At 43.7% G+C, this 12,640-nt stretch overlaps 1 protein-coding gene across 1 annotated transcript in view; it reads left to right on the top strand.

Moving 5' to 3' along the window:
* Positions 1-12,640, top strand: part of myo3a (myosin IIIA) — a 243,667-nt gene that overhangs the window by 77,078 nt on the left and 153,949 nt on the right. Inside the window, exon 13 of the mRNA XM_059971447.1 lies at positions 10,786-10,912. Within this exon, the coding sequence (XP_059827430.1) occupies positions 10,786-10,912 (127 nt within the window). The remainder of the gene's footprint in view (positions 1-10,785; positions 10,913-12,640) is intronic.

Genomic DNA, 12,640 nt, shown 5'->3' with positions numbered 1-12,640 from the left:
ATTCTGCTACTGCTACTGCATCCTCCAAAGTAGAATGAGAGATGATAACCCATAAAACTGTTAGGGCACTTCACGCAGCAGATGTGGAGCTAATAGAACCAAGGGTCAAGAACAGATTCAAAGCAAAGGGTCAGGTATTCAAGATAGAGATAAAGAGAACTTCTTTCCATAGGTCATTGTTAACAGATGCTTCCAACCACAGATGCTTCCGAGATTTAAACATTCTAACTCTTCGGAGTACAGATAACTTGTGTGGCCTCCTTAAGAGCATAGGATGTTCCTGTTAATTGATAATCATGTTTTAGGCACCAAGAATTGCATACTCAAGGAACACCTGAACATAAGCCTACCAGCGTTTGTTTTATGCTCAGTTTCTCGATCCCAGTTGAGACTGGGTCTCGGTCCCAGCCTTGGATACTCTAATATTTGGGTCCAAGCCATCCTTGTCAAGGATTCTTTTCATAGTACGATTGAGCCAATGTGGACCCAGCAGGGTATCAGTCTGTGACCAGCCACACAGTGCCTGGAGACTGATAACCTTCAGGTAGCCATTGATCAACTTTTGCAAGGAAGAAGTCAGAGTCACCTGGGAGAATTAGTTGGTCCTGCTCCAGAGTCATACATCTTCTAACCCCGGAGAGGGCTCTTGCCGCAGCTTCCTGATCCAATGTTCATTAGTATTTGAACTTTAGCCATCCCAGTTCCTGTTGGGGTGAGGAAAAGTGGCCTTCATTATTTCTCCCCCAACTGGAAGACCCCTGGCTTGGGCCACATGCACAGGTCAGAGTTCTGCCCAGATTCAGAGGTATTCAGGGCCTCCATGACCAAGGTGTTCCATCAGCCCACTGGAGCCAGCTGAACCTCAGTCCGCCTGATGAAAATTCGACAGGGATGGTCAGCGGCCAACTATGTGATCAAATTCCAGACCTTGGCACTGAAGAGTGGTTGGAACAGGGAGACCTTGGCCAGTCTATACCACCACAGACTCTGAGACAAACTGAAGAGTACCCTCGCCTCGGAAGAGCCAACAGAGAACTTATCGACTAGTCCATCTGTCTCGATAATCATCCAGCTGAGCAATAGTGGAACAAATTCAGAAGGTCAAAGATAGTTGGTCTGAGCCCTGTTCCTACACACCATGGTTCCAGTCCCAACCTCGGACCACGATCAGCCCATCGCCCGATCAAGATCCAGTCGAACCCATGCAAGTCGGTTGCACTAGACTCTACCAATGAGAGGTTCCAGTGTCAAAGTCAAGGTTGCGGCTTTTACTGTGGGGAAGCATGTCACCTGTGGGCCAAAAGTCCCAAGCTGCAGCCACCTGAGAAACTGCTAAGCAGTGTTGGAAGGACAGTGACAGTAACGGTCATGATGCCAATCCCAAGGATTCTGGTTTCATGGTTTCAAGGGGGAGTCCAGCTTGGGTAAGAACTTGAGGCAGGTGAAGGCTTTTATGGACTCAGGGGCAGAGGGCAATTTTCTGGATTTAGGTACTGCCTGTCGATTTGACATACCACTGCAAGAGTTGAACCTGTCTTTGCCCACAACTGTCTTGGACAGCCAACATCTAGCTTCCGGGCAGATCCAGCAACAGACTGTGGTGTTGCAGATGAGGATAGTGGATCATGCAGACGACATTAATTTCTACATTATCGACTTTCCACTTACACCCCTGATCATAGGGTATCCTTAGCTGCCCCAAGGGTGGCCAAGGATACTGGAGAGAGGGAAGAATTATTGCTTCGTTCAGTCATTGTAAGAAGCTTTATTTACAGTGTAGTGTTCCAACACCCAGACTCTCTCATGATCAATGACCAATAAAGGGACAGGCTTCAGTGCCAGGGAACCTGAGGCCTTCTGGAGACATAGTCCAGTCTTCAAGAGCAGACAAACAGGTTCTGGCCAGTGGGCTTTATACAGTCTAATAAGAACCCCCAGGAGCTAGAGAGAGGGAATTTCTAGGTCAGGAGAAGACCAAGGATATGTTTGAGCAGTCTGGAAGACTTGCTGCTAATCAGAAAGGAACAAGCCACAATGTCACAAGGAAGGGAAAGACTCCTTTACGCTGATCCTCGAAGCCTATTCCTGGGGGTGCAAGAACCTTCTGTAACCCCTCACTGCCATTGTCTGTGGATACAGATAGGGAGTCGGACTCTGATTTGACCACTGTTTCCATGGATGAACTTTTTCAGCTCAGAGAGAGGACTCTGAATCCTGTTGAGTCACCCCTGTCAGCAAAGAAGTCTCAGGACTTGTTCTTGAAGGAAGGTCCAGAGGAGATAGAAAATCTAAATGCATCAAAATCTCCCGTTTACAAGGACTTAGAGGAGGTATTCAACAAGGGAAAGTCCTCGACTCTTCCACCGGACCAACCCTACAACTGTGCTACAGACCTGCTGCCTGTACTTCTCCCCCACGGGGGCAATTGTCTGCACTCTCAGGCACAGAGAGAAGCACCTTGGTGGCAGATACACAGGAGGCTCTTGCCACAGGCTTCATTCGGCCCTCCACCTTACCCACTGGCACGGGTTTCTTCATACAGAAGAAAGATGGGAGCCTGTGGCCATGCATTGATTACAGGGGTTTCAACTGCACTATGACCAAGAATCACTACCCTTTCCTCTTATGAACACGGCTTTCGAGATGCTCCAAGGGGTGAGGGTATTCATAAAATTAAACTTCTGGAGTGCCTGCAATCTGGTCCATATCAGGGAGGGTGATGAGTGGAAGACAGCATTCAATACACTGACAGGGCACTATGAGTACCATTTATAGCCTTCAACTTTGCGAACACCCCGGCTGTTTTCCAGGCATTTATAAACAATGTGTTCCAGGACACTCTCCATAAGTATACCTTCGTCGACTCGAATAATATCCTAATCATCTAAAGTCCATGGAGGAGCACATTGCTCACATCAGGGACATTTTAAAGAGTCCTCTAGACTATGGACTTCATGTTAAGTTAGAGAAGTCTGAGCTTCATGTGACGACTGTTTCATTTCTGGATTTCATCATCATCTGTAGTGGTAATCTTGAGATGGACCATACCAAGATCAGGCAGTCAGAGAGTGGCCACCACCATCCAGTATCAAACAGGTCCAACAATTCCTGGGGTATGCTAACTTAGAACATAGAATAGTACAGCACATTACAGGCTCTTTGGCCCACAATGTTGTGCTGACCCTCAAACCCGGCCTCCCATATAACCCCCTACCTTAAATTCCTCCATATACCTGTCTGGTAGTCTCTTAAACTTCACTAGTGTATCTGCCTCCACCACTGACTCAGGCAGTGCATTCCACGCACCAACTGCTCTCTGAGTGAATAACCATCCTCTAATATCCCCCTTGAAATTCCCTCCCCTTACCTTAAAGCCATTTCCTCTTGTACTGAGCAATGGTGCCCTGGGGAAGAGGCGCTGGCTGTCCACTCTGTCTATTCCTCTTAATATCTTGTACACCTCTATCATGTCTCCTCTCATCCTCCTTCTCTCCAAAGAGTAAAACCCTAGCTCCCTTAATCTCTGATTATAATCCATACTCTCTAAGCCAGGCAGCATCCTGGTAAATATCCTCTGTACCCTTTCTAATGCTTCCACATTCTTCCCATACTGAGGCAACAAGAACTGAACGCAGTACTCCAAGTGTGGCCTAACCAGAGTTTTATACAGTTTTATACATTACATTGTGTATCTTAAACTCTATCCCTCAACTTATAAAAGCTAACACCCCATAAGCTTTCTTAACTACCCTATCTACCTGTGAGGCAACTTTCAGGGATCTGTGGACATGTACCCCCAGATCCCTCTGCTCCTTCACACTACCAAATATCCTGCCATTTACTTTGTACTCTGTCTTGGAGTTTGTCCTTCCAAAGTGTACCACCTCACACTTCTCCGGGTTGAACTCCATCTGCCACTTCTCAGCCCACTTCTGCATCCTATCAATGTCTCTCTGCAATCTTGAACAATCTTCTACATTATCTACAACACCACCAACCTTTGTGTCATCTGTAAACTTGCCAACCCACCCTCCTACCCGCACATCCAGGTCGTTAATAAAAATCACAAAAAGTAGAGGTCCCAGAACAGATCTTTGTGTGACACCACTAGTCACAACCCTCCAATCTGAATGTACACCCTCCACCACAACCCTCTGCCTTCTGCAGGCAAGCCAATTCTGAATCCACCTGGCCAAACTTCCCTGGATCCCATGCCTTCTGACTTTCTTTTTTTTTAAATTAGTTTTTTTATACATTTTCTACATAACTACAGATAAAAAAAACCCCAGATCAAAATGAAGAACATTGATACAGTGCAAAAATAAACATACAATAACAATATGATACAAAGGATAATTGAAAAAGCACCCAAATTGAAGACAAATAAAATTAGTATCCTCCCCAAGCCCCGCAACACAAAAAAAACTCCAGACCAACCACAACACAAAATAGAGAATATAAATCAGGACAATGAAACCCCCAAAACTGTAAATACACTTAGCAACAGAAGATATTAATGCCTACTACCAAAAGAAAAAGGAGCTGAAAGCAAGGGACTGAAAAAAAAACCTTAGTTAAGAGGAAGGTTATGAAAATACTCAATAAAAGGTCCCCAGACCTTATGGAACTTTAAATCCAAATTAAGAACTGAATAATGGATTTTTTCAAGGTCTAAGTAGGACATAATGTTGTTAAGCCATTGAGCATGCGTGGGCGGGGCAACATCTCTCCATCTAAGGAGGATTAAACGTCTAGCCAGGAGAGAGGCAAAAGATAATATTCGACACTTAGTCGAACTCAGACGTAAATCTGTCTCACCCCAGAAACCGAACAAAGCAATTAAAGGGTTTGGTTCTAGGTGGTGATTCAGAATATATGATAACGTTATGAAGACATCTTTCCAAAATTTCTCTAAGCTAGGACAAAACCAGTACATATGAATGAGAGAGGCCTCGCCCCTTTTGCATTTATCACAAAGCGGACTAATGTTAGAGTAAAATCGAGGTAATTTAGATTTAGACATATGGGCTGTATGAACAATCTTAAACTGTAAAAGGCAATGGCGAGCACAAAGAGAGGTTGAATTAACCGATTTGAGAATTGAGTCCCAAGTCTCATCAGATAAGGAGGTATTTAATCCTGCTCCCATGCCATTTTAATTTTATCCACAGGGGCACGTCGTAAGGCTGCTAATTTATCTCAAATAAATGATATTAAACCTTTATCTAGTGGATTAATGGAAAGAAATAAGTCCATAACATTTTTCTCAGGCATTTCAGGGACCTTCTGACTTTCTGAATAAGCCTACCATGTGGAACCTTGTCAAATGCCTTACTAAAATCCATGTAGATCACATCCACTGTACTACCCTCATCTATATGCCTGATCACCTCCTCAAAGAACTCTACCAGGCTTGTTAGGCATGATCTGCCCTTCACAAAGCCATGCTGACTGTCCCTAATCAGACCATGATTCTCTAAATGCCTATAGATTCTATCTCTAAGAATCTTTTCCAACAGCTTTCCCACCACAGACGTGAGGCTCACAGGTTTATAATTACCCGGACTATCCCTACTACCCTTTTTGAACAAGGGGACAACATTTGCCTCCCTCCAATCCTCCGGTACCATTCCCATGGACAATGAGGACATAAAAATCCTAGCCAAAGGTTACGCAATCTCTTCCCTTGCCTCATGGAGCAGCCTGGGGAATATACCATCAGGCCCTGGAGATTTATCCATCCTAATGTATTTTAACAACTCCAACACTTCCTCTCCCTTAATATCAACCTCACTCATATTGTCCTCACCATCATCAAGTTCCCTCTCAATGGTGAATACCAAAGAGAAGTATTCATTGAGGACCTCCCTCACTTCCACAGCCTCCAGGCACATCTTCCCACTTTTATCTCTAATCGGTCCTACCTACTCTCCTGTCATCCTTTTGTTCTTCACATAATTGAAGAATGCCTTGAGGTTTTCCTTTACCCTGCTCGCCAAGGCCTTCTCATGCCCCCTTCTTTCTCTTCTCAGCCCCTTCTTAAGCTCCTTTCTTGCTACCCTATATTCCTCAATAGACCTATCTAATACTTGCAAGATCAGATCCTCATCAGGAACTTCAGCTCTGAGGCAGTTCCACTGATGGTCCTAACTGAGAAATGCATGGGTACTTCTATCTGGACCACTGAAGCAGAGGCTGCTTTTGCAGAGCTTAAAGAGTGATTCACAACAGCTCCCATGTTGGTTTCTTCTAACCAGGATCTTCCTTTTATTGGAGAAGTAGATACCTCACACAGCAGAGTAGGTACCATTTTCAGATTCCGATTCAGATTCAGTTTATTGTCATTTAGAAACCACAAACGCAATGCAGTTAAAAAATGAGACAATGTTCCTCCAGAATGTTATCACAAAAACGCATGACAAAACAGACTACACCAGAAAATCCACATAACGTTTGACAATCCCCAATCCAGAGTCCAGAGAGGCTGCTGCGTATTAATATCGCGCTACCGTCTTAGCGTGTTCCCCGGAAAGGAGCTCCAATCCCACCAGACAAACAAAACCAAAACCAAAAGCTACAAGACCTGCACAAAACTACATAATTACAACATATAGTTACAACAGTGCAAACAATAGCATAACTGATTAAAAAAACAGACCATGGACACAGTAAAAATAGTCCAAAGATGTTAAAATACTATAAGTTCGAAAGAAACCATCACACAGTTTCCAGAAGTCCTTGAGGTTCCAATAGACTCGTCATCTCAAGCCGGTGGCAGAAGGGAATACCCCCGCTATGGACTTCCACGGTGCCGCCCCACTCACAGCACACAATGAAAGTGCCGCCGGACCCAGCCTCACAGATGCAGAACACAGTGAAAGTGACCTGACCGCAGCGGACTCCAAGTCCATCGAACCTCTGAGCCTCCGACCATCCCCTCTGGCACAGCTTCTCCGAGCACCATCCTCTGCTGAGCGTATTAAGACAGCCCCACCAATGGCCATCGGCAACGCAGCCCCGAGGACTGGGGGCCTGTTCTTCCCAGCAGAGTCCCGGACCTCACAGCAGCAACAGCAACGAAGAAGAAGGTCTTCCTGGAGATTTTCAGATGTTCCTCCATGCTCCCACATCCGTTTTTCATCTGATTATGATTGCGCATGGCACCCCGCTTCACAAATAACAAATAACAGATAATCAGCTCTGGAGTGGCTGCTGCAAGCTGCGTCGCGCCACCATCTTGGTAGCGGTATATTTTGTCACCTACTCTCTGATGGTGGTGTCTGAAAAGAGAATGCTGTCCAAGTTGTATGCCATCTTGGACAATGTCTCCCGTCCACTCCATAATGTGCTGGTTAGGCACAGGAGTACATTCAGCCAGAGACTCATTCCACTGAGATGCAACACTGAGCGTCATAGGAAGTCATTCCTGCCTGTGGCCATCAAACTTTACAACTCCTCCCTCGGAGTGTCAGACACCCTGAGCCAATAGGCTGGTCCTGGACTTATTTCCACTTGGCATAATTTACTTATTATTATTTAATTACTTATGTTTTTATATTGCTATATTTCTACACTATTCTTGGTTGGTGCGGCTGTAACGAAACCCAATTTCCCTCAGGATCAATAAAGTATGTCTGTCTGTCTCAGCGATCACCTTTGAACAGTAAATTGCACTCATGTGCATTCTTTGCCAGGTAGCGAGGTCAAGCTTCTTGTGGTTAAGTTGGCTTTGGAGGAATAGTGTCACTAGCTGGAGAGGGCCAAGAACCCTTTCATCATTTGGATTGACCATAAGAACTTGGCCTATATTCAGGAGGCCAAGAGGCTGAATTCCAGGCAGGCCAGGTAGTCTTTATTTTTTAACTGGTTTAATTTAATCCTGACCTATCGGTCGGGGTCTAAGGACCAGAAGCCTGATGCCCTGTCCCATCCGTCTGACAAACCGGAATGAGAGGAACAGCCTACCACCATTTTGTCCCAGCCAGGACGGTAACACCAATTCATTGGGGAATTGACACTCGGCCAGCTCTGAAAAGACTTTGGACACACATCTCCATGAACTTTGTCATGGGTCTTCTGCCACCTAAAGGGAAGTCAGTCATCATGGTGGTTGTTGATCGGTTTTCAAAAGCCTGCAAGTTCATTGCCTTGGAGCAGCCACCTTCCACAGTGGAGATGGCCGAGATTGTCTGGACCATGTCTTTAGGGTTCATGGATTTCCGGTTGACATTCTTTCAGATCGTGGCCCACCGTTTTCATCACATTTCAGGAAGGCTTTCTGAAAACTGATAGGGACAATAGCAAGCCCTTCCTTTGGATTTCACCCGCAATCCAATGGTCAGGAGGAGTGGACCAACCAAAATCTAGAACATACCCTAAGATGCCTGGCCTCTGAAAGACTTGATGAGTGGTGTGACCATTTGATGGGGCAGAGATTGTCCACAACACCTTACAGCACTTGGCATACAGGAGGCCATTGTTCAAGTGCCAGTTTGGTTATCCTCCGCCTCTCTTTCCAGAACAAGAGCCGAAATTGGGGTCTTGGCCAATGCTACAAGAAGAAATGGATGAGGGCAAGAGAGATTTTGCTGGCCTCTACCCGAAGAGTGAAGACCAAGGCAAACTAAAGGATAATACAGACAGACAGACAGACATACTTTATTGATCCCGAGGGGAAATTGGGTTTCATCACAGACGCACCAACCAAGAATCGTGAAGAAATATAGCAATATAAAAACATAAATAATTAAATAATAATAAGTTAATCATGCCAAGTGGAAATAAGTCCAGGACCAGCCTATTGGCTTAGGGTGTCTGACACTCTGAGAGAGGAGTTGTAAAGTTTAACGTCCACAGGTAGGAATGACTTCCTATGACGCTCAGTGCTACATCTCGGTGGAATGAGTCTCTGGCTGACAGGGACCTGCATTAAAGCCTGAGCAACAAGTCTGGCTGTCCACTCATGATTTGCTACTCCGATTGGAACCAAGAAAGTTGGTGCCAAGTTCATTAGTCTGTTTAAGATCCTGAGGAAGGTAAACCCAGTGGCTTACACCTTGCAGCTTCCCAAGACCCTAAAGATCATCCCCACCTTCCACATCCCTAAATTGAAACCTGTCTGCACCAGCCCCTTAGCCCCACCACCATCGGCCCTGTCACTCAGAGTTATCGAGGGGGTTGTCTTCCTGGTGAAAAGACTTCTGGACTCATGTACTGTTCAAGGTATTCAACAATACCTCATGGACTGGGAGGGATTCGGACCGGAGGAATGGTGCTGGATGCCGGAAAGAGACATCCTGTATCCAACTGTCATCCATGTTTACCAACACCACCTCTCCAAGCAACCAGGGCTGTCAGGGGTCTGCCATAGGAGTGGGGGTCCCAACACGCCAGTTTCCGAGATATAAACGCTGTAACGCCCTGGAGTACAGGTAGCTGGCACGTCCTCCTTAAGGGCTGAGGATGTACCTGCTAATTGATAATCATGTCTTGGGTACCAAGACTTGAGTATTTAAGGAACACATAGGTTCAGTGCTCAATTGTAAGTCTACTGGTGATTTCATCCAGCGTCTGTTTCGTGCTCAGTTTTTCGATCTTGTTTGAGACTGTATCTTGATCCCAGCCTTAGATACTCCAGCATTTGGGTCCAAGCCATCCTTGTCAAGGTCTCTCATCACAGTAGAGAATCCCTGGAATTCTCCAGCTGAAAAGGCTGTGTAGATTCGGTCACTGATAATATTCATGGTGGAGGTGACTAGATTCTACTCTAACTCTGTCTGCAAGTTTGCAGCTGACTCAACTGTAATGGACAGAATCTCAGATATTGCTGATTTAGAGTACAGGAAGGAGAGCCTAGTGCCATGGTGTCGTGATCAATGTCAGCTAAACAAAAGAGCACTCACTTATTTCAGGATGAGGAGTGATTCTTGTGCTCTTTTAGATCGATGCTGCCAAGATCAAAAGGGTTCAGAGCTTTAAGTTCCGAGAAGTGAACATGACATATAGCCAGTCCTGTCCAACTATACAGATACCATGACCAAAGAAACTCACCATCACTACTTCATGTATATCTCCTTTATCTATGCACCTTTGACCTGGATTTACACTGTTTGATATGGCAACCGCTTTGTCCATGACCACAACTAACTGTTGAAAATTGTGGACGCACTCTGCACATCACAGAAACCAGCTTCCCCTCCATGGACTCTGTTTACACTTATCACTGCCTTAGTAAAGCAACCAATATGATGATGACCATGCCACACCAGATATTTTCTCTTCTCCCCCTCCCATTAAGCAGAAGATACAAAAACACATACATCCAGGCTCGAGCACAGCTTCTATCCTGCTGCTATAAGATTATTGAAAACTCCTCTAATATAATAGTATAGTCTCTTCAGCTCACAATCCACCTCACTATGGTCTTGCACTTTATTCCTACCTGCACTAGACTGTCTCTGTAACTATAACAATTTATTCTGCATTCTGTAAGTGTTTTTCTATGTACTACCTCAATGAGCCACTGTTGTGAAATGATCTGTATAGATGGCATGCAAACAACGATTTTCACGGCACCTTAGTGAAGTGACATTAATAAACCAATTCACCAGTTTTCTTTTTAGGAACTAAATAGAACAACAGATAATGATTCAGCATACCCTTCAGTTTGCTCATTTCTTATTTCTTATTTATTTATGTTTGAACAATTTTTAAAAAATCAAATGTGTTCACTTGTGGAAAGATATCACCTGAAGGCACTAAAATTCTATAATCATTTCCCTTCAGGAACTGGAGAACATATACAGTATTTTGGCAGCTATCTTGAATGTTGGTAACGTCGAGTTTACCTCTGTCGTAACAGAGCACCAGACTGACAAAAGCAATATTATCAATTTTGCAATTCTGGAAAATGGTAAGTGATTAGTAACAACTCACTTTTCTACAGTTGTTTGTTCATGGATTTTGCTCTAACAGAGTAAATTCTACCAGGCTATATTCATAAAGTGGAACATCAACCTGAGAGAGCAGGGGATGGGGGCAAACTCAATGAGGGCAGCGATTGGGGTATGAGCAATAATTATGCCTTTTATTGTGACTTAACTGTTTTCAGGAAACTAAAATCAGCAGATAATTCAAAGTTGAGTTCTTTATAGAATTCTTCCTGCAGGTTTACCGTATCTACTTCAACAAGAATCTTCATCAACATGACTTCACTATTCTTCTTTTGTACTTTTTATTGATTTACTTTTTATTGTAACTTGTTACTTCTTTGCTGCTTTCATGCCATACAGTATGTCAATGACAATAAACAGATTCTGACTCTGATTCTGATTATGATGCTATTTTTAAACATATCGCTAATTTTGAATATTTCTGGAGTGGTTTAAGGGTCTTGGATCTTAGAGGGTTTTGTTTGACTTCTCTGCAGCCCAGTTAGTATAGATCATGTCTCAACCACGTGCACCCTAAAGTCTTCACTGCATTCGTTATGGAGAGAGTTCAGATCTCCACAGCCTCTCGGTTAGCGCAATGCTTTACAGCACGTCAGCTGTTAGATTGGAATTTGATTCCTACTGGTTTCTGCAAAGGAGTTTGTACGTTCTCCCCATGACCACCAGATGGGTTTTCCTTCAGGTGTTTCAGTTTCCTTTCACCTTCCAAAGATCTATGGGTTAGGGTCAGTTGTGGCCATGGCTGCCCAGAAAAATCCTTGCTGATTTGATTTGATGCAAACGATGCATTTCACTGTTTGTTTCAATATGCACATGACAAATAAAGCCAATATTTATTATTATCTTTATATTTATCTTTATCTCACAGCTCTCCCATCTTCTTAGATATAATTTTGAATCACTGACCCCTTTCACTATACCTTTAATTTCTGGAATCTGTCTGGTTCTATTTAACATTGTCCTATCCACATCACCCCATTCTTCAGAATTTTCTTTATTGTGTTCATAAGTCCAACCAGTAATCCAGCATTGCATTTAATTACCTGTGAACCTTTAGTCTCAGATCCATCTATTTTTCCAGATCACTGAATCTGAATGCATAACCTTGTTCAATGACAAGGGACATGAGGGAAACGGTTTTATCCCAGTATAAAGGGAGCATAAATTTATAAACGCTTGGTGATTGATTTGTACTGGATCAGAGGTTGAGGTCAGAAGATCCAATATTGACACTCTCTGCTAAGAATTAGGATTGCATATTTCATCTGAAAGAATTCTGTTCCCAAAATATTTTATCTCATACCTCAAAAAATCTCTTCCTAACTCATTTTTGACATTGTTTAATTTGTAATTCTTCCAACATAAAATCATTACCAGTGTTAGCTGAATCTCCATACTTGATCCTTCAGTTCTCAAGTTGAGTAGAACTCCATTAGGAGCATTGCTTCACTTCATTTGCCGTTGGATGCTCCGATGGACTAGACCTAATAAAAGGATGAGTTTGTACAGTTATCAGGGTTTTCTACATTCCTGATACTTGTTCTGTCCTCATGTTCCAAGACTAGTCAGAAAAATAAATTCAGAAATTTATCAGATTGTCAAAATTCAGAACTGTAATCACAGTAGGATGTGGCCACTAGGCTCTTATTCCCTTGATCTCTTCTTTCCTATTATTATTGAAATTTCTT

Source organism: Hypanus sabinus, chromosome 6 (genome assembly GCF_030144855.1).
Source record: "Hypanus sabinus isolate sHypSab1 chromosome 6, sHypSab1.hap1, whole genome shotgun sequence".
NCBI lineage: Eukaryota > Metazoa > Chordata > Chondrichthyes > Myliobatiformes > Dasyatidae > Hypanus > Hypanus sabinus.
This window is presented reverse-complemented; position numbering and strand designations above follow the sequence as displayed.